Here is a 24,014-nt window from a genome sequence, read left to right on the forward strand (position 1 = left end):
GGAACAAACAAAACCCAAAGTTAGTAGAAGGAAAGAAATAATAAAGGTCAGAGCAGAAATAAATGTAATAGAAACAAAGAAAACAATAGCAAAGATCAATAAAACTAAAAGCTGGTTCTTTGAGAAGATAAACAAAATTGATAAACCTTTAGCCAGACTCATCAAGAAAAAGGGAGAGGATTCAAATCAATAAAATTGGAAATGAAAAAGGAGAAGTGACAACGGACACCACAGAAATACAGAGCATCCTAAGAGACTACTACAAGCAACTCTATGCCAATAAAATGGACTACCTGGAAGAAATGGACAAATTCTTAGAAAGGTATAACCTTCCAAGACTGAACCAGGAAGAAATAGAAAATATGAACAGACCAATCACAAGTAATGAAATTGAAACTGTGATTAAAAATCTTCCAACCAACAAAATTCCAGGACCAGATGGCTTCACAGGTGAATTCTATTAAACATTTAGAGAAGAGCTAACACACATCCTTCTCAAATTTTCTAAAAAAATGCAGAGGAATGAATGCTCCAAACTCATACTACGAGGTCACCATCACACTGATACCAAAACTTGACAAAGATACTACCAAAAAAGAAAATTACAGACCAATATCACTGATGAATATAGATGCAAAAATCCTCAACAAAATACTAGCAAACAGAATCCAACAACACATTAAAAGAATCATACACCATGATCAAATGGGATTTATCCCAGGAATGCAAGGATTCTTCAATCAATGTGATACACCATATTAACAAATTAAAAAATAAAAACCATATGATCATCTCAATAGATGCAGAAAAAGCTTTTGACAAAATTCAACACCCATTTATGATAAAGAGTCTCCAGAAAGCGGGCATAGAGGGAACCTACCTCAACATAGTAAAGACCATATATGACAAACCCACAGCAGACATCATTCTCAGTGGTCAAAAACTGAAACCATTTCCACTAAGATCAGGAACAAGACAAGGATGTCCACTCTCGCCACTATCATTCAATATAATTTTGGAACTCCTAGCCACGGCAATCAGAGAAGAAAAAGAAAAGGAATACAAATTGGAAAAGATGACGTAAAACTGTCACTGTTTGCAGATGATATGATACTATACATAGATAATCCTTAAGATGCCACCAGAAAACTAGAGCTAATCAATGAATTTGGTAAAGTTGCAGGATACAAAATTAACGCACAGAAATCTCTTGCATTCCTATACACTAACAATGAAAGATCAGAAAGAGAAATTAAGGAAACAATCCCATTCACCATTGCAGCAAAAAGAATAAAATACCTAGGAATAAACCTACCCAAGGAGACAAAAGACCTGTACTCTGAAAACTATGAGATACTGATGAAAGAAATAAAAGATGAGACAAACAGATGGAGAGATATACCATGTTCTTGGATTGGAAGAATCAATATTTTGAAAATGACTCTACTCCCCAAAGCAATCTACAGATTCAATGCAACCCCTATCAAAGTACCAATGGCATTTTTTACAGAACTAGAACAAAAAATCTTAAAATTTGTCTGGAGACAGAAAAGACCCCAAATAGCCAAAGCAATCTTGAGGGAAAAAAAATGGAGCTGGTGGAATCAGACTCCCTGACTTCAGACTATACTACAAAGCTACAGTAATCAAGACAATATAGTACTGGCACAAAAACAAATATAGATCAATGGAACAGGATAGAAAGCCCAGAGATAAAACCACGCACCTATGGTCAACTAATCTATGACAAAGGAGGCAAGGATATACAATGGGGAAAAGACAGTCTGCAATAAGTGGTGCTGCAAAAACTGGACAGCTACATGTAAAAGGATGAAATTAGAACACCATACACAAAAACAAACTCAAAATGGATTAAAGACCTAAATGTAAGGCCAGACACTATAAAACTCTTAGAGGAAAACATAGACAGAACACTCTTTGACATAAATCACAGCAAGATATTTTTTGACTCATCTCCTAGAGTAATGGAAATAAAAACAAAAATAAACAAATGGGACCTAATGAAACTTAAAAGCTTTTGCACAGCAAAGGAAACTATAAACACGATGAAAATGAATCAGTGGACAAAGGATTAATCTCCAAAATATATAAACAGCTTATGCAGCTCAATATTAAGAAAACAATCCAATGAAATAATGGGCAGAAGACCTAAATAGACATTTCTCCAAAGAAGACATACAGATGGCCAAGAGGCACATGAAGAGCTGCTCAACATCACTAATTATTAGAGAAATGCAAATCAAAACTACAATGAGGCATCACCTCACCCTGGTCAGAATGGCCATCATCGAAAAGTCTACAAACAGTAAATGCTGGAGAGGGTGTGGAGAAAAGGGAACCCTCTTGCACTGTTGGTGGGAATGTAAATTGATACAGCCACTATGGAGAACAGTATGGAGGTTCCTTAAAAAACTAAAAATAGAATTACCATATGACCCAGCAATCCCACTACTGGGCATATACCCAGAGAAAACCATAATTCAAAAAGACATATGCACCCCAGTGTTCATTGCAGCACTGTTTACAATAGCCAGGCCATGGAAGCAACCTAAATGCCCATTGACAGATGAATGGATAAAGAAGATGTGGTATATACATACAATGGAATATTACTCAGCCATAAAAAGGAAGGAAATTGGGTTATTTGTAGTGACATGGATGGACCTAGAGACTGTCATACAGAGTGAAGTAAGTCAGAAAAAGAGAAACAAATATTGTATATTAACGCATATATGTGGAATCTAGAAAAATGGTACAGAAGAACCAGTTTGCAAGGCAGAAATAAGAGACACAGATGTAGAGAATAAACGTATGGACAGCAAGGAGGGAAAGTGGGGAGGGCGGGTTGTGGTAGTGGGATGATTTGGGAGATTGGGATTGACATATATACACTAATATTTATAGAATAGATAACTAATAAGAACCTGCTGTATAAAAAAAATATATATTTCAGAGGGCCTGGGTTTCACTCACTTCTTACTGTTACAAATTAACAGTGTGATATGAGCCAGTAATTGAACATCTCCAAAATGAGAGAGTTGGTCTTGGCACATTCTATTAAATATGAGCTGGAATTATTGAATTTAAATTTTAGAGGTTCTTTTCTCCTCTTTCCGTGTAGAAAGTCTAAAACTATAGCAGTTCTGATAGTCTGGTGATATACAGGAAAACCTTGTAATTGGTATCAGTAGTCACAGATACATGCTTGAACTGAGTCTGAGACAGATCTGCTGTATAGCAGGAGGTTACATTATAACTAGGTAACCCTGGTTTTTAAAAGTACTTCCATCAGATAGCAAATTTTCATGTATGTCTGAAATACGTTGACTATAAAAATAACTGAGTTTCCTAGGCCACATAAACATCTGGACTCATGTAAATAAAATTTCCATCCTTCAAATATAGAAATTATGCCATTTGATACTGTATTCAATCAAAAGAATCAAATGTATATTTTGCTTAGTCAGTGCAAAGGCAGGAGAAAGAGAAATGTGAACACTTATTACCTGTCCATAGGACCTTATAGTAATAGACACGATTAATGAATACAAAATGATACATTAATGACAAAAGCCATATGGAATTGATAAATTTCATAAACTAGACTATAATTCTGGGAGAGTCTTAGGGTTTATATATTTGTGTAGCAAAGTAATTGTGGAAATGGGAGAGCCTGATGATAACCTAAAATGATTTTATCCTAGATCCTAGTGGCTCCAAATGACCTAAATTATTCTCTGGATTCTTAGAATAAGTAAATATTCAAGTTTAATTTTGTTTTAAAGGGATTAAGATTAGTTGGCTTAACTCCACACCTGGATTCTTTCCTGCAAGATTGAATGTTTGCTGATTAGACACAGAACTGAGGCAAGAGCCAATCCCATGCATGAATCTGGCAAAGCTCAATCTCTTCACCCTGACCTCCCTCATATCATACTGTAGGGCTGTTTCAAAACAAGGGTAGAATATATAGTATGGATTAAATTAATTCCTATTCAGCCCATCAGAGCAGTAGTACTTGTAGTAATAAAGCAGAAGAGCCCAGATTCCTGACAAGTTCTAACACAGGATCTGGTAAATCAGGAAATCAGGTCAGGCTAAGAATATTTCGTATATATCGTCATAATTTCAGAAAAATTTTTTTCATAAATATATTAAATAGATTTTGTTATCTGGGAAATAACTTTACAAATTTCATGTCTGTATATCTGTTAGCCTTAACGAACATTTAGTGAATTATTCTGGCATTCACAGTAACCCACAAAATATTTTTCTTGTAGGGAGTATTCAAAAAAGAGGATGATATTGATATGCTTGGTGAAGAGTTTAGAAAAGTATATCAGAAAAGGAGTGAAATTTCTGAAGAGAAGTGACATCATCAAAATTTGGTAAACCTGGATTCTTTTGTATGTTACCACTAGATGTCAGTGTAACTTCTGTTTTACAGTTCAGTGAGGGTAGGAATCCATTGTCTTTGGATTTTCTAAAACATCTCTATTTCATCATTTATAAACAATTATTTGTAAGAAAACATTTGTTTTTGATAAAAATTAAATTACTGAGTATTTTTTCACTGCAAAATTAATGGCAAAGTTGATTGCTTTTAATCAAACTATTGTTTTTGTACTAATAATTTGAAGATCTGAATTCTACACCACACTCCATATAGAGAAATATATATATATAAAATCAAACAACCCAGGAGACTAACCTCTCCATACCACTTCCATCTACGTTAGTGTCTTGGAACTTTACTTCCCTGATTTGGCCAGGGAAAACTTTACTTTTCTCCTCTCCCAGTAGACAGGAAACGAGTGAGGAATTTCAACGTGCTTTACTAGCGAATGCACTTAATTGTAAATAAGAACAGAAACAGTTTCTCTCGTATAAACATCATTTACAAACTAGAGTTACATCTCTAGAACATAAAATATTTTCTATTCAAGTGCAGTTGAAAAAGGGCTAGATGGTCATAAGAAAGATAACAATGAAAAGTTAAATTCCTATTGCTTTATTTTATAAAATATTTCCATTTTGTAATAATTAGATATAAATTTTACATCCCCAGATCTACATTTCATTATCAAGTATCTTCATTTTTTAGGGTAAAAATAACTCAAACCATTACAACTTAAGTTAAATAAAGGGTATATCCACCATAGGTTAAAAAGTAGATCACTTATTAATTTCCCCATTCGAGTGCCTTCATAAATTCCTCTTCAGTGAAAGACAACATCTTGGCAGCTTCAATATGCATCTGTGTTTAAAAACAAATATTGTCTAATTTAGTGTTAAGAGTAGACCACAGAACAACAGGAAATTTATAAAAGTGTGTGTATAATATGCTATCAAATTAAGTTTTGTTGTAGGAATGTGTAATTCTAATTACAATAAATGTGACATTTTAGGTCAGCCCCTAAAAACCTTCGTTCACTGCTGGTATTGTACCAACCTGTTGAGAGAGCAATTCAATAATATTGTAATACCTAACCTTTGCAAAAAGGGACAGTGGCAAAGCCATGAATTCATATCCTCTTACCACGAGGTAACTCATGTAGTGAACAGAAGTGGTTTGGAATCAGTTTTCACTCTTCAAGAGGCAAACTGATCCTCTAAGTTATTTTTATATATGGTATTTTCTTTAGTTAGGGAGTATCCGTATTATATTTACTAGTCCTATTTCCACATTTCTAATTTACTTGCATTGACGTATAGATAAAATTTTGTGACTAAGCATGTCAAAATAAACATATCTAAAGTAGAAATACTAAATATCTTAGTAGAAAGAGCCAAATAACATCTATGATTTATTTTAACTTTGTTTTTTAGGATAAACTCACCTTCTGCCTTTTTAAAACATCAATTAATTTTAATTGTTTCTTGAACCCTATCATTAATTCTCCTTTTTGTCTTTCTAGCTTCTTGTTTTCTGATTTTAACACTTCAATTTTTTTGTGTTCTTCATTTGCTATATCCTGCAAAGGGAAAAAAAAATCCCATTTATTCTTTGCAGTATTTGAATGGAAAAAATGATACTAGCAATAAAAGCTATTTTTAGTTTTTGCATTACTAAATTACTGTAACTTTGATAACTTTTAATGATGCTCACACCTCTAGCATTTTAAAAAATGTTTTTAAAATAACAACTCAGTTCTAATACCAATAATGCCAAAGTAGCTTATATTTGAAGGCAGAGATGAGTAATCAGTAGTAAGCAGAAACTGGAGATGGTTATGATCCTTGAAAAAATGGAAGCATACTGGTTGAGAACCACATTCAGCTGGTTTCTGAGAGCACTTTTCAGTTCATCGGTTCACAGGGGACAGACCTGAAGCAAAAAGTATCAGTCTTATTGGGCTAAGGAATTGGACAGCAGGGCTGCCACGATGGTAGAAATTTCCAGGTGGGAAATCCCTCAAAATTTGCATACACAGTTCCCTCAAATCCTTGGCACCTAAATAACATGTGCAGGGTGAGACTCCTAGGAACCCATGAAAGGTAAAAGTTGTGGTCTAAAGAGCTGAGCAGAGAATTCAGCCACTGCCCATGATAAGGAAGACTGAGTTTGTAATCTTGGTAAAAATTAATTGGATGAGCTCTGCAGCAATTTGGACAATGGAGAAAAAGGACCAGTGAACTTTAAGACAAGTAAGTAGAAACTATTAAGTAGAGGAACATCTGGTACTTGGAAAAAATGTGAAAGGATGTCCTTCATGCAAAAAGGGAAATGATACCAGAAGGAAATCTGAATCTACATACACACACATTAAAAAAAAAATGTATCAGAAATAGTAACATGTGGTAAATATTAGTAGAGTTTTTTTGTTAAAAACTTCTCTTTAAAAGATAATTGACAGTGGGTTAGATTTTGTTGCCAAGATGGCAGAGTAAGACCCTGAGCTCAACTCCTCCCATGGGCACACCAAAATTACAACTATTTACAGAACAACTATTGATGAGAAAGACCTGAATCTAACAGAAAAGATCTTCTCCAACCAAGAATATAAAAAAGGAACCACAAGAAGATAGGTAGAAGGAGTGGAGGTGCAGTATTGTCAAGACCCATACCCAAGATGGGCAACCCACAAACGGGAGGATAATTACAATTACAGAGGTTCTCCCTAAGGAGCAATGGGTCTAACCCCCACATTGGGCTCCCCGGCCTGGGGGTCTTATACTGGGAAGACAAGCCCCAGAATGTCTGGGTTTGAAGGCCAGTGGAGCTTACTTTCAGGAGACCCAGAGGGCTGTGGGAAATAGACAGTCCACTCTTAAAGGGTGTACACAAAATCTCACATGCTGCAGGACCCAGAGAAGAAGCAGTAATTTTTGAAAGGAGCCTGGTTCAGACCCACCTGCTAATCACCAAGAGGTAAGAGGCAACTGAAGCTCATCCTTGGGACATAGGCATTGGCAGCAGTCATTTGTGGGAGCCCATTCTATCACGTGGACACTGATGCTGGGAAGCACCACTTCAGAATCCTCCTCTAGCTTATTAGCACTGGGACATGGCTCCACCCACCAGCCTGTCAGCACCAGTACTGGGAAGCCTCAGGCCAAGCAACTAGCTTGGGGGGGACAAAGCCCCACTCACCACCAGCAGGCAGGCTACCTTAAGACCCCCTGAGCCTACAGCCACCTGGAACACAGCACAGCCCTGCCCACCAGAGGGCCCAGGACCCTGCCCCACACACAGGAGCAGAGGCACTAACCTCAGGATCCCTAGGCCTTGCAGCCAGAGACCCTGGGACCCAGCTCCACCCACCAGTGGGCCGACACCAGCCCAGGACCACCACAGCCTGCCATGGCAGGACCCAGCCACCAGCACTGGGTGCCTCCCCACTGCTAGACCCTGGCCCCACCCACCAGCAGTCCAACACCACCTCTGAGACACCTTGGGACCCTTGGCAAGATGCAACACACTTTCATGATAAAAAACACTTAAAAAACAAGGAACAGAAGGATTCTACTTCAACATGATAAAAGCCATATACTGACAAGCCCACAGCTAACATCAAACTCAATGGTACAAGACTGAAAGCTTTCCCTCTAGGATCATAGACAAGACAAGGATGTTCACTTCTGTCACTTTTATCCAACACAGTACTGCAAGTTCTGGTCAGAGCAGCTAGGGAATAAAAATAAAAGGCACTCAAATCAAAAAGAAGAAGATTATCTCTGTTCACAGATGACATTGTCTTGTATGTAGAAAACCTTATAGATTCCACAAGATTCCACAATTTATCCATCCGAATAAATTAATTTGGCAAAGTTGCATGACATAGAATCAACACACACACAAAACCAGTTGTGTTTCTATATACTACTAATGAACATTCCTAAAAAGAAATTAAGAAAACAATTACAAATATAATACCATCAAAAAGAATAAAGTACTTAGGAATAAAAGTAACCAAGGAGGTGAAATGCTTTTACACTGAAAACTTCAAAACACTGCTGAAAGACATTTAAAGACAAACGAATGGAAGGATATTCTGTGGTCATAGATTGTAAGATGTCAATACTACCCAAAGAGATCTACAGGTTCAGTATGATCTTTATCAAAACCCCAATGGCATTTTTACAGAAATAGATCCATGCGAGCTAATATTTATATGGAATCTCAAGGGAACACGAATAGTCAAACACTTTTAATGAATAACACAAGTTGAAGGTCTCACACTCCCCAATTTCAAAACTTATTATAAATCTATGGTAATCAAAATAGTGTAATACGGACATAAAGAAATATTTACCAATGTAATAAAGAGCCCCCAAATAAACCCTTGCATATAAAGTCTAATGATTTTTGACAAGGATGCCAAGACCATTCACTAGGAAAAGATGGCCTCTTTAACAAATTGAGCTGGGAAGCTAGATATCTCCATGCATAACAATGAAGCTGTACACCTACTTCATATCATATACAAAAATTAACTCAAATTTGGTCAAAGACCTACATGTAAACCCTAAAACTATAAACTATTAGAAGAAAATGTAGGGGAAATGATCATGACACTGGATTTGGTTGTGGATTCTTGGATATGAAACCAAAAGTACAGACAAACAAGGACATGGAAGCAACCTAAGTGTCCATCATCGGATGAATGGATAAAGATGTGGCACATATATACAATGGAATATTACTCAGCCATAAAAAGAAACGAAATTGAGTTATTTGTAGTGAGGTGGATGGAGATAAGAGTCTGTCATACAGAGTGAAGTAAGTCAGAAAGAGAAAAACAAATACAGTATGCTAACACATATATATGGAATCTAAGGAAAAACAAAAAAAGTCATGAAGAACCTAGTGGTAAGACGGGAAAAAAGACACAGACCTACTAGAGAATGGACTTGAGGATATGGGGAGGGGGAAGGGTAAGCTGTGACAAAGTGAGAGAGTGGCATGGACATATATACACTACCAAACATAAAATAGATAGCTAGTGGGAAGCAACCGCGTAGCACAGGGAGATCAGCTCGGTGCTTGTGACCACCTAGAGGGGTGGGATAGGGAGGGTGGGAGGGAGGGAGATGCAAGAGGGAAGAGATATGGGAACATATGTATATGTATAGCTGATTCACTTTGTTATAAAGCAGAAACTAACACACCATTGTAAAGCAATTATACTCCAATAAAGATGTTAAAAAAATAAAAAGTACAGGCAAACAAAAGAAAAAAATAGATAAATTGGATTACATCAAAGGACACAATCAACAGAGTGAAAAAGAAACCTACAGAAAATATTTGCATATCATATACCTGATAAAGAGTTAATATCCAGAATACAGAAATAACTCCTACAAATCAATAACAAAAACACAATCAATTAATAAATGGGCAAAGGACTTGAATAGATAATTCTCCAGAAAAGATATACAAATGGCTAACAAGCACATGAAAATGTGGTCAACATCACTAATATTTAGGGAGATTCAAATCAAAACCACAATGAGATACCACCTAATAAACATAAGGATGACTACTATTAAAAAAAAAAGCAACACAAAATAACAAGTTGGCAAGGATATGGAAAAATTGGAACCCTTGTGCACTGTTGGTATGGATGTAAAACGGTGCAGCCACTATGGAAAAACAGTATGGTGGTTCCTCAGAAAGTTACAAATAGAATTACCATATGATCCAGCAATACCGCATCTAGGCAAATATCCAAAATAATTGAAAGTGGAGTCTTTAAGAGATAACCGTACACCCAAGTTCATATCAGCATTATTCACGATAGCCAAAAGGTGGAAGCAACCCAGGTTGCTTTATCCAATGAATGGATAAACAAAACCTGTTACATACATACAATGGAATATTCAGCCTTAAAAAGGAATGAAATTCTGATACATGCTACAACATAGATGAACCTTGAGAACATTATGCTAAGTGAAATAAGCCAGTCACAAATAGTATATGATTCCACTTACATTAGGTACCTAGAGTAGTAAAAATCATAAAGATAGAAAGTAGAATTGTGGTTGCCAAGGATCAGGGAGAGGGGGATGGGGAATTATTTTTTAATGGACATAGGTTTTCAGTTTTTGCAAGATGAACAAGGAGTTCTGGAGTTTGGATACACAACAGTGTGAATGTATGTAACACTAGTGAACTGTACACTTTCAAAAATTAGGGTGAATTTTATGTGTAGTGTAATACAAAGGTTTTTTTTTTTTTTAATTCAGAAAGTTCATTAACTCCTCAAAGCAAAAAAGTAACAATGTAGTGTGGAGTTTGTGTATAATAAATAAAATGTATGACAACAACAAAAAGGGGAGGAGAGAAGTATACTGCTGAAAGGTTCTTACATTATTCATAAAATGCTGTTACTTGAAGGTAGACAATGATAAGTTAAAGGTGTATCTGATAAATGATAAAATGTCCATAAAAAGAAGTGGAGATAATAAGCCAGTAAAAGAGATAAAATAATTGTTAAAAAATATTGAAAAGGAGAAAAATAAGAAACAGGAAGAAAGAGCATGAACATATAGCAAGTTAATAGAATAGAACAAAGAGAACAAATAGCAAGTTAATAGAATAAAATCCAACCATTATTAAAAATCATATTGAATGTAATGGTCTAAGCCTCCTAATTAAAAAGTCAGAGATTGTCAGATTGGATTAAAACAATAGGAAAACAACTATATGTTGCCTACAAGAACATACAAAGGAGTTACAATGAAGGTATGGAAAGGACAACACGAATGTCAAGACTAATTAAAAGAAATTACATGATTTCAGGATTTATTATAAAGGTATAATAAGACAATGTATTAACATGAAGACATACAGATCAATGGAACAAAACAGATTCCAGCAACAAATCCACACATATCTGGGCAACTGATTTTCAACAAAGGTACCAGGGCAATTTAATAGTGAAAGGATAATCTTCTCAACAAATAGTGCTGCACATATTCCAATAATGAACCCTGACCCCTTATATCATGCACAAGAACTCACCAAAACATAAAAGCTCAAGCTATGCAACTTCTATAAGAAAACCTAAGAGCAAATCTTAGTGGCCCCTTTAGGTTTAGCAAAGAATTCTTAAATAGGACACAAGAAGCATAAATTATAAAAGAAAAAAAACAACAGATTGGACTTCATCAAAATTTTAAACATTGCTCTTCAAAAAAACTGTTACAGAAATAAAAGGCAAGAGATATTTGCAAAGCAGGTATCTGACAAAAGACTTGTAGTTAGGATATATAAAGAACTCTTGAAACTCAATTATAAAACAAGTCAACTCAATTCTTTAAAATGAACCAAAGAGATAAAAACTAAGGAAATATGAATAAAGTATGGTCTTTAGTTAATAGTAGTGAATCATAATAATATTGATTCATTCATTAACGGTAACAAATGTACCACACTAATGTATATATTAGTTGCAGAGGAAACTGTGTAGAGATTATAGAAATTCTCTGTACTAATTTCCCAGTTTTTATGTAAATCTAAAACTGTTCCAAAAATTAAAGTGTATTTAACAATTTTTTAAAAGAAGAAAAGACTTATACAGACACTTCACCAAAGAAGATACCAAGACTCTCCTGAACAACCAACGGATGAAAGAAATCAAAGAGGAAAAAAAAAAAATGATCTTGAAACAAATGAAAAAGGAGACACAACATACCAAAACTTATGGGATGTAGTAAGAGCAGTTCAAAGAGGGAAGTTCATAGCAACAAACACCTACATTAAGAAAGATCTCTGGGCTTCCCTGGTGGCGCAGTGGTTGAGAATCTGCCTGCCAATGCAAGGGACACGGGTTCGAGCCCTGGTCTGGGAAGATCTCACATGCCATGGAGCAGCTGGGCCCGTGAGCCACAACTACTGAGCCTGCGCGTCTGGAGCCTGTGCTCCGCAACAAGAGAGGCCGCAACAGTGAGAGGCCCGCGCACCACGATGAAGAGTGGCCCCCACTCGCCGCAACTAGAGAAAGCCCTCACACAGAAATGAAGACCCAACACAGCCATAAATAAATAAATTAATTAATTAAAAAAAAAAAGAGATTGGATATGTAAATTCTATGGCACACATTTAAATTCCTTGCCTACCCCAGAATGTTTCGCATGCCTTGACCTGAGAGGTCCATTTCATTCCAATAAGATTGAAATATAGTATCTCAATAAAGGAAAGTCTCCAGTGTGCTACATCCTTTGCAAAAAAAAAAAAAAAAGATCTCTGCATTTTTACTCCTCCCCGCATGTTTAATGTTTTTGACATCATATTTTACATCTTTTTGTTTTGTGTATCCCTTAACTACTTACTGTGAATATAGATGATTTTACTACTTTTGTCTTTTAACCTTCCTAGTAGCTTTATAACAGCTGATCTACTACCTTTATTATATGTTTGTGTTTACCAATGAGATTTTTCCTTTTGTAATTTCCATATTTCTAGTTGTGGTCTTTTCTTTTTCACTTACAGAAGTCCATTTAACATTTCTTGGGAAGCTGGTTTAGTGGGGCTGAATTCTTTTAGCTTTTGCTTGTCTGTAAAACTCCATCTCTCTCCTTCAAATGTGAATGACAGCCTTGCTGGATAGAGTATTCTTGGCTGCAGGTTTTTTCCTTTCATCACGTTAAATATATTGTGCCACTCTCTTCTGGCCAGCAAAGTTTCTGCTGAAAGTCTGTGGACAATCTTATGGGAGTTCCCTTATACATAACTAGTTGCTTTACCCTTGATGCTCTTAATATTCTCTCTTTATCTTTAATTTTTGCCATTTTAATCATAATGTATCTTGGTGTGGATCTCTTTGGGTTGATCTTTTTGGGGACTCTCTTCTTTCTGGACCTGGATGTCTGTTTCCTTTCTCGTGTTAGGTATGTTTTTAGCTACAATTGCTTCAAATAAGTTCTCTGCCCCTATCTGTCTCTCTTCTCCTTCTGGGACCCCTATAATGTGAATATTAGTATGCTTGATGTTTTCCAAGAGGTCTCCTAAACTGTCTTCATTTTTTGAAATTCTTTTTCCTTTTTTTTGTTCAACTTGGGTGATTTCCACTACTCTGTCTTCCAGTTTACTGATCCATTCCTCGGTATTACCCAATCTAATGTTGATTCCTTCTACTGTATTTTTATTTCAGTTACTATATTTTTCAGCTTTGTTTGGTCCTTCTTTATATTTTCTAACTCCTTCTTAAAATTCTCACTGTGTTCACCCATTCTTCTTCCTAGTACATTGAGCATTTTTATGGTCATTACCACGAACACTTTATTGGGTAGACTGCTCATCTCCAGGGTTGTGAGACTGTGTTCAAACTTAAGACATCTTCAACTTTCGATATTCACCTGTGTATGTTGCTATATATAAACCTCATGGTAACCACAAACCAAAAAAATCTATAATAGATACACAAAAAAAGATAAAGGAATACAAATATAACACTAAGATAGTCATCAAATCACAAGTGAAGGGAGGAAAAGAAGAAAGGATGAAATAAGAACTACAAGGACAACCCCCAATCAATTAACAAAATGGCAATAAGTATGTACCTATCAATAATTACTTTAAATGTAAATATACTAAATGTTCCAATCAAAAGACACAGTGGCTGAACAGATACAAAAACAAGATACACACACACACACACACACACACACACACACACACATGCTGCCTATAAGAGATTCACTTCAGATCTAAATACACAGACTGAAAGTGAGGGGATGGAAAAACAAAGTCTGTAACAAGAGACAAAGAAGGACATTACGTAATGAAAAAGGGACAAAGAAGGACCTTACGTAATGAACAAGAATACATAACACTTGTAAATATTTATGCACACAAACTGGAGCATTTAAATGCATATAGCAAATAATTCCAAATATAAAGAGAAAGATATTGACAGTAACACAATAATAGCCAGGGCCTTTAATACTCCACTTACATCAATGAACAGATCATCCAGACAGAAAATCAATAAGGAAATACAGGCCTTAAACAACACATTAGATCAGATGAACCTAATAGATATATATATAAAACATCCCATCCAAAAGCAGCAGAATACACAGCCTTTTCAAGTGCACATGGAACATTCTCAGGATAGATAACATGCTAGGTCACAAAACAAGTTTTAATAAATTTTAAGACTGAAGTCATACCAAGCCTATTCTCTGACCACAACACTATGAGACTATAAATCAACTATTTAAAAAACCCAAAACACATGGAGGCTAAACAATATGCTACTGAACAACCAATGAGTCACTGAAGAAATCAAAAAGGAAATAAAAAAATACATGGAGACAGAAATAAAGACACAATGATCCAGAATCTATGGATGCAGCAAAAGCAGTTCCCAGAGGGAAGTTTATAGTGATACAAGCTGACATCAGGAAACAAGAAAATCCTCAAAAACCCTAACCTTGCACCCAAATGAATTAGAAAGAACAAAACCTAAAGTTAGTAGAAGGAAAGATCAGAGCAGAAATATATGAAATAGAGATGAAAGACTGAAAAAGAGAAAACAAGAAACAATCAAAGAAATTAAGGGCTGGTTCTTTGAAAAAATAAACAAAATCGATAAAGTTTTAGCCAGACACATTAAGAAAAAAAAGAGAGTGGGCCCAAATAATTAAAATCAGAAATGAAGTTACAGTTGACACCACAGAAATACAAAGGATCATAAGAGATTACTCTGAATAATTACACACCAATAAAATGGACGACCTAGAAGAAGTGGACTAATTCCTAGAAATATACAGTCTCCCAAGACTGAATGAGGAAGAAATACAAAATATGAACAGACCCAAATTGACACTAATTAGATCAGTAATAAAAAAATACTCCCAACAAACAGAAGTCCAAGACCAGATGGCTTCACAAATGAATTACGCCAAACATTTAAAGAAGACTTAATTCTTATCCTTCTCAAACTATTCCAAAAAACTGAAGAGAAGGGGATGCTTCCAAAGTCATTCTTTGAGGCCATCATCACCCTGATACCAAAATCAGATAAAGATACCACAAAAATAAGAAAATTACAGACCAATAACACTGGTGAACATAGATGCAAAAATCCTCAACAATATTAGCAAACTGAATTGAACAATACATTAAAAGGATCATACACCATGATCAAATGGGATTTATCCCAGGGAGGCAAGAATAGTTCAATATCTGCAAATCAGTGTCATACATCACATTAATAGGATGAAAGAAAAAAATCACATGATCATGTCAATAAACACAGACAAAGCATCTGACAAAATTCAACATCCATTCATGATAAAGACTCTTAACAAATCAGGTTTAGAAGGAATTTACCTCAATGAAAAACAGGCCATATAATGACAAGTCCACAGCTAAAATCATACTCAATGGTGAAATGTTGAAAGCTTTTCCTCTAAGGTCAGGAACAAGACAAGTGCCCACTCTCACCACTCCTACTTAACATAGTACTAGAATTCTAGCCAGAGAAATTAAGCAAGAAAAATAAGTATCAGAACTGGAAAAGAAGAAGTAAAATTGCCTCTATTTGCAGTTAATATGATTTTATATATAGAAAAGTCTTATAGACTCCACCAAAAAACTGTTAGATCTCATCAACAAATTCAGTAAAGTTGTAGGATATAAAATTAACATTAAAAAATTAGTAGTTTCTATATACTAACAAATTATCTGAAAAAGAAAGAAAACAATCCCATTTATAATTACATCAAGAAGAATAAAATACTTAGAAATAATTTAACCAAGGATGTGAAAGATCTATACACTGAAAACTTTAAGAAATTGATGAAAGAGATCAGAGAAGGCACAAATAAGTTGAAAGGTATCCTGTGTTCATGGATTGGAAGAATTAATATTTTTTAAATGTCAATACTACCAAAGCCACCTATAGATTCAATGCAATCCCCATCAAGATTCTGAAGAAATTTTAAACAGAATTAGGAAAAAAAAATCCTGAATTTATATGGAATCACAAAAGGCCCCAGTAGCCAAAGTAATCCTGAGAAACAACAAAGCAAGAGGCATCACACTTCCTGATTTCAAGCTACATTATAAAGCTGTAGTAATCAAAATTTGTATGGTACTAGCATAAAATCAGAAACATAGACCACTGGAACAGAATCAAGAGCCCAGAAACAAACCCCAGCATGTACAGTCAACTAATATTTGACAAAGGAGCCAAGAATACTCAGTGGGGAAAGGACAGTCTCTTCAGTAAATGGTGCTGGGAAAATTTGATATTCACATGTAAAAAGAATGAAACTAGTTCTATATTACACCACTCACAAAAATGAACTGAAAATGGAATAGAAACTTATATGTAAGACTAGAAACCATAAAACTCCTAGAAGAAAACACAGGATAAAGCTCCTTGACATTGGTCCTAGTAATGATTTTTTTGGATGTGATACCTAAATCAGAAGTTACAAAATGAAAAATAAACAGGTGGGACTATGTCAAAGTAAAAAGCTTCTGCACAGCAAAAAAAAATGATCAACAAAATGAAAAGGCAACCTACAGAATGGGAAAAATATTGAAAACCATATATCTGAAGAGGTTAATATTCAAAACATATAAAGAATTCATACAATTCAACACACAAAAAATCAAATTATCCAATTTAAAAAATGAGCAAAGGACATGAATATACAATTTTCCAAATGGCCAACAGGTGCATGAAAAGGTGCTCAACATCTCTAATCATTCGGGAAATGCAAAATAAAACCACAATGAGGGGGCTTCCCTGGTGGCACAGTGGTTAAGAATCCGCCTGCCAATGCAGGGGACACGGGTTTAAACCCTGGTCCGGGAAGATCCCACATGCTACGGAGCAACTAAGCCCGTGCACCACAACTACTGAGCCTGCAAGCCACGACTACTGAGCTCGTGTGCCACAACTACTGAAGCCTGTGCACCTAGAGCCTGTGCTCTGCAACAAGAGAAGCCACCTCAATGAGAAGCCCATGCACTGCAATGAAGAGTAGCCCCCGCTCGCCGCAACTGGAGACAGCCCGTGCGCAGCAATGGAGACCCAATGCAGGCAAAAATTTTAAAAAATAAATAAGTTAAAAAAAAAAAACCACAATGAGGTATCACCTCATGACTGTTTGAATGGTTATCATAAAACACAAACAAACGAGATAACACATGATGGTGACGATGTGGAGAAAAAGGAACATTTGTGCACTGTTGATAAGATAGTACATTATATTCCAATCACTATGGAAAACAGTTTAGAGGTTCCTCAGAATATTAAAAATAGAACTACCATATATCCAGCAATTCCACTGTTGAGAATATATCCAAAGGAAACAAAAATACTATGTCAAATAAATATCTGCACCCCAATGTTCACAGCAGCATTATTTACAATAGCCAAGACACAGAAACAACCTAAGTGTCCAGTGACAGATGAATGGATAGATAAGTTGTGGGATATATACACAATGGAATATTATTTAGCTATAAAAAAGAAGGAAATCCTGCCATTAGCAACATCATGGATGGGCCTTTGAAGGCATTATCTAAGTGAAATAAGTCAGAGAAAGTCAAATACTGTATGATCTCACTTATGTGTAGAATCTAAAACAACAACAAAAACAAAAAAATAAACTCACAGAAAAAGAGATAAGATTTGTGGTAACCAGAGGCAGAGGGTGGTGGGAGGGTGGGATTGGATGATGGTGGTCGAAATGTATAAACTTCCTGCTATAAGACAAAAAGTACTAGGTATGTAATATACAACTTGATGACTAGAGTTAACACTGCTCTATGGTATATTTAAAAGTTGTTAAGAGAGTAGATCCTAACAGTTCTCATCAGAAAAAAAACATTTTTTTCTTTTTCTTTTTCTATACATATGAGATGATGGATATTAACTAAACATTATGGTAATCATTTCACAAAATATGTAAGTCAAATCATCATGTTATATACCTTAAACTTATAGAATGTTATATGTGAATTATATCTCAATAAAACTGGAAAAAAAGATGTCAAGATGGCAAATAAGCACATGAATATGCTCAACATCACTAGTCATTAGGGAAATACAAATTAAAATCATAATATGAAATACCACTAGGCACTTATTAGAACAGCTAAAATATAAAAAACTGACCACAGTAAGTGTTGGTGAAGGTATGGAACAGCTGCAACTTTCATACAGTGCTGTTGAGAATGTAAATTGGTACAACCATTTTAGAAAACAGTTTGGCAGCTGAACGTACATGTAAAATACAACCCAGATAATTGACTCCTAGGTGTTTACGCAAGAGAAATGAAAACACATGTCCACACAAAGACTTACATGTGAATGTTCATGTAGGCTTTACTTGTAATAGCCAAAAAGTGGAAACAACCCTAATGTCCATCAAAAGGTGGTATAGTTTGGTAGATTTACACCATGTGTAAAATTATTAAACGTGAACTACTGTCACATGCAGTAACGTGGATGAATCTCAAAATATTTTTACTGAGTGAAAGAAGTTACACTTTTAAAAAGAATATGAAATTCTAGAAAATGTAAATGAGTTATCTGAAGATAGGGGTTGGGAGAAGGGCATGATTATAAAGGGTCACAAGGAAACTTTTGGGAGTGATAAGTATATTTATTATCTCTATTGTGATTTATCATAGGTATACACATAGTCACAAATCATCAAATTTTACACACTTTAAATATGTGCAGGTTTATATGTCCATTGTACCACAATAAATGTGATAAAATAAAAATACATACACTTAAAGATAAGCAAATAAAAAATTGTGAGACACAGCTAAAGTATCATTTTGAGGAAAATTTTAGTTTTAAATGCTGTGTTGGAAAAGAAGGTTGAAATATCAGTGATCTAAGTCTTCAGTTTAAGAAACTGAAAAGATTGCAAATTAAAAAGCAAAGCAGGGCTTCCCTGGTGGCGCAGTGGTTGGGAATCTGCCTGCCAGTGCAGGGGACACGGGTTTGAGCCCTGGTCCAGAAGATCCCACATGCCATGGAGCAACTAAGCCCATGAGCCACAACTACTGAGCCTGTGTTCTACAGCCCATGAGCCACCACTACTGAGCCCACGCACTGCTCTAACTGAAGCCCATGCACCCTTGAGCCCGTGCTCTGCAATGAGAAGCCACCGCAATAAGAAGCACGCACACTACAACGAAGAGTAGCCCCCGCTCGCTACAACTAGAGAAAGACTGCGTGCAGCAACGAAGACCCAACACAGCCAAAAGTAATAAATATATAACAATAAATAAATTTATTAAAAAATACTAATATCAATAAAAATAATATATATTAAAAAAAGCCAAGTAGACAAAATTGTATAAGGAGAATTCAGTGAAAATAGAAAACAGACAATAGAAAAAATTAAAACAAAAGTTGAAAAGATTAACTGATAACTGGTTAGCAAGACTGATCAAGGAAAAAAAAACCTGACAACATGGATCAATCTCAACATTACTGTGTAGTGAAGGAAGCCAGTCCCAAAAGAGTACATTCTATGCAGTTCCATTTATATGAAAGTCAAGAACAAGAATATCAGAACATCCTCCACTTAGGAGGATGGAGTACTTGAAAAGAGAATACAAGGGAACTTTCTGGGGGTGATGAAAATATTCTATCTATTGACTGAAGTAGTGGTTACACAGATGTATGAGCCCAAACTCACTAAATTATAGATGTACTGGATTGGCCAAAAAGTTCGTTCGGTTTTTTCCATAGGATGGCTTGACTAACGCTTAGTTGTCTTTAACTTCATTCAAAACAATTTTGTTAGATTGTGACAGCTGTCATATCAGCGTGTGTTTAAAGAAAGACATCAAAATTGGTAAATTTTTATGTCGCCATTTTAATATTGAAGATGGAAGAAAAACAACATTTTCGGCCTATTATGCTTTATTATTTCAAGAAAGGTAAAAATGCAACTGAAACACAGAAAACGATTTGTGCAGTGTATGGAGAAGGTGCTGTGACTGATCGAACATGTCAAAAGTGGTTTGCAAAGTCTGGTGCTGGAGATTTCTCACTGGACAATGCTCCACGGTTGGGTAGACCAGTTGAAGTTGATAGCGATCAAATTGAGATATTAATTGAGACCAATGAACATTATACCACACAGAAGATAGCCAACATACTCAAAATACCCAAATCAAGCAATGAAAATCATTTGCACCAGCTTGGTCATGTTAATTGCTTTGATGTTTGGGTTCCACATAAATTAAGTGAAAAAAAACCTTCTTGACCATATTTCAGCATGCGATTCTCTATTTAAACATAATGAAAATGTTCCATTTTTAAAATAAATTGTGACAGGCGATGAAAAGTGGATACTGTACAATAATGCGGAAGGGAAGAGATCTTGGGGCAAGCAAAATGAACCACCACCAACCACACCAAAGGCCGGTCTTCATCCAAAGAAGGTGATGTTGTGTATATGGTGGGATTGGAAGGGAGTCCTCTATTATGAACTCCTTCTGGAAAACCAAACAATTGATTCCAACAAGTACTGCTCCCAATTAGACCAACTGAAAGTGGCACTCGACGAAAGCGTCCAGAATTAGTCAACAGAAAATGCAGAATCTTCCATCAGGATAATGCAAGACCGTGTGTTTCTTTGATGACCAGGCAAAAACTATTACAGCTTGGCTGCGAAGTTCTCATTCATTTGCCGTATTCATCAGACATTGCACCTTCGGATTTCCATTTATTTCAGTCTTTACAAAATTCTCTTAATGGAAAAAAATGTCAATTCCCTGGAAGATTGTAAAAGGTACCTGGAACAGTTCTTTGCTCAAAAAGATAAAAAGTTTTGGGAAGATGGAATTATGAAGTTGTTTGAAAAAGGTAGTGGAACAAAAGGGTGAATATTTGGTATAAGGTAGTGGAACAAAAGGGTGAATATTTTGTTTAATAAAGTTCTTGGTGAAAATGAAAAATGTGTCTTTTATTTTTACTTAAAAACAGAAGGTACTTTTTGGCCAACCCAATAAAATCTGTGCATTTTATTGCATGTAAATTAATTCAATTTAAAAAATCCACCCAACTTTCTTATGTCCCTCCAGCTCTAAGCTTCTTGAAAGAATTACACACATCCACTTCTCCATCTCCTCACCTATATTCATTTTTCATCCACCTTAAATTTAGCTTCTTCCCTATCACTCTACCAAAACATTTCTGACCGAGGTCACTTCTGTGCTGTTAAATCCAGCAAAGTTTTTTCAGTTCCCCCAAGAAACTTGACCTCTCAGGAGTATTCAACATTGTTGACCACTTGTGAAATGCTGGAATTCTTCAAGGCTCAGCTATTGGCCCTGGCTTCTCTCCTTCTCTCACTCTATCCTTTCTTCCTAGTGAACACTAATGGCTTCTTCTACTGTCTCTGTGCAGACTTCTCTCCTAGATCTTGACATCTCCCTTTGGATTTCTCAGAATATCTCCAAACTTAACGTGTTCTAAAACAACTCAATCTTCTTCTCCAAACATATTCCATTGTTTCTTATTTCAGTGAATGGCACTCTATCTAGTTCTGAAAACTAGAAGTCAAAATATCCTTCCTTAAGCTTTCCTTTCTTACAATCCTATATCCAGTCCATCACCACATCCTAGTGATACTTCTCTCCTAGATGTATTTTTTGATACTTGGTTTCTCCCCCTTTCTACCACTCTCAGTTTAGTCCAAGCTACCTCATTATCTCTCACTTACACTGCTACTCTCAAGCAGTCTACTGTATCCATTCTGGCCCCCTTCCAATCAATTCTCCACAAAGAAAGAAATACAAACAAACAAATACAGCTGGCCCTCCACATCCCCAGGTTCCACATCTGTGGGTTCAATCGATTGCCAATGGAAAATATTCTGGGGGAAAAATTTCCACAAAGTTCCAAAAAGCAAAACTTGAATTTGCCATGTGCCATCAACTACTTACACAGCATTTACACTGTATTAGGTATTATATGTAATCTAGAGATGATTTGAAGTAAACAGGAGAATGTGTGTAGGTTATATGCAAATACTGCACCATTTTATATATGAGACTTGAGCACCCGTGGACACTGAGAGACGACTGTACTTCCAGATGCATGTCTGATCATGGCATCATCTCCTGTCATCTTTTTCAAAATAACAGTGCAGTGGCTTTACACTGCCCTTTGGGTAAAATCCATAATACTAAACATGGCCTAAAGGCCTAGATGGTTTGGCCTCTTCCTGTGTTTGAAGCCTCCCTTTGCAACATTCCCTTCACATCCATGCCTGCCTTTCATTACCTTGTCTTCTTTCTTGCTGCAGAGCCATTTTTTTACATGCTATTCCTTCTGCCCACAATCTCTCCCCTGGTACATAACTCCTGTATGTTTTTCAGATCTTAGCTTAGGATTACATTTTTTAAAATTCACTCACTGATCTGGTTACCTGCTCAAAGCACCATGTACCCTCCCTTCATGGCATTCCACAGTTGCACCTTAACTTTGCTTGATGTTTTGTCTAAATAACATCCAACTTCTCCACTGTAAGGTGCATGATTACAAGGACCATATTTATTTTCTATCACCTTTATATCTCCAGCCTCTAGTAAAGATCTGACAGGTACATAGCAGGTCCTCATAAATATTTATAAATGAATTAATGAAGAATTAGAAATTATCTGTTCCTAAATGAAGTAACATGTACTTGGTGACATATTTTAAATGAACTTCGAGCAACCATCTAATCAAATGCACAGTTGAACCATCACATGGTTGTCTTTCATCATTCCTTCCTTCAGTGTGTTGCAAAGAGGCAATTATTATGTTCCAGGCACTGAGGCATAGGAGTGAAAGAGACAGGGCTCATGCACTAATGCAGCATCTGGTTTAAGCTGACTGACTTTTCAAAAGTTACTCTAAACCAGTTTACTTGTTTCCTAAGCTCTGTGCAGAATGAGTTTATCATTATTTTTTAAATAAATCTTTAACTTCCTGATGACTATGAGGCAATATTGTTCTATTTTATGGAAATCTTACTATTTCTTACACATATAAACCTGAAAAATTTTACTTGCCTACCTAACTATAATAATATGTCTAATCAGAAAGAGAAGCAAGGTACAAAGAATTAAAATGGAAAAAAATATAACTACTCACAAAAGAAAAACTTATATACAGATTAGACTCCAAGGAAAATCTTACTGCGTATCTTGAAAACACCCCTCAAAGTTAGAAACAAGGCAAAATAATTTAAAAGTCAAAAACTTAAGACACATACACATTTTTTCAGAAATCTGAAACAATATACATGTAACAAGGACATTTAAGAACTCTGATCTCCAAGTGTCTACTTGATAGTAAACACTTAAGTAATATATACAACAAAATGTCATCCCACTATGTTTACATCGATCACCATAATGCAGACCTAGGGTCAGAAGTTTGTCTTGAACACATCTAAGTTGTTTTTATGGTGTTGATGGTTTTGAACTGAGTTATTCACATACCAAGTCCTGATTACTTGAATTTGCAAAATGGCTGGCTAGAATAGGAGAGTCATCTGTTGTC

At 35.7% G+C, this 24,014-nt stretch overlaps 2 protein-coding genes across 9 annotated transcripts in view; one reads left to right on the forward strand and one right to left on the reverse strand.

Moving 5' to 3' along the window:
• MNS1 (meiosis specific nuclear structural 1) overlaps positions 1 to 5,896 on the forward strand; it is an 88,854-nt gene extending 82,958 nt beyond the window's left edge. The window contains exon 12 of one of the 2 annotated variants that reach the window (XM_059913220.1): positions 4,302 to 5,896. In XM_059913220.1, the coding sequence (XP_059769203.1) occupies positions 4,302 to 4,394 (93 nt within the window). In that variant the 3' untranslated portion in view covers positions 4,395 to 5,896. The remainder of the gene's footprint in view (positions 1 to 4,301) is intronic. The other variant, XM_059913219.1, reaches the window with a different exon arrangement.
• TEX9 (testis expressed 9) overlaps positions 5,035 to 24,014 on the reverse strand; it is a 224,101-nt gene continuing 205,121 nt past the window's right edge. For all 7 annotated transcript variants that reach the window (XM_059913224.1, XM_059913226.1, XM_059913225.1 and 4 more), the window contains 2 exons: positions 5,862 to 5,996; positions 5,035 to 5,278 (listed from right to left, as the gene is read on the reverse strand). In XM_059913224.1, the coding sequence (XP_059769207.1) occupies positions 5,204 to 5,278; positions 5,862 to 5,996 (210 nt within the window). In that variant the 3' untranslated portion in view covers positions 5,035 to 5,203. The remainder of the gene's footprint in view (positions 5,279 to 5,861; positions 5,997 to 24,014) is intronic.

This window comes from Balaenoptera ricei, chromosome 2 (genome assembly GCF_028023285.1).
Source record: "Balaenoptera ricei isolate mBalRic1 chromosome 2, mBalRic1.hap2, whole genome shotgun sequence".
Classification (NCBI taxonomy): Eukaryota; Metazoa; Chordata; class Mammalia; order Artiodactyla; family Balaenopteridae; genus Balaenoptera; species Balaenoptera ricei.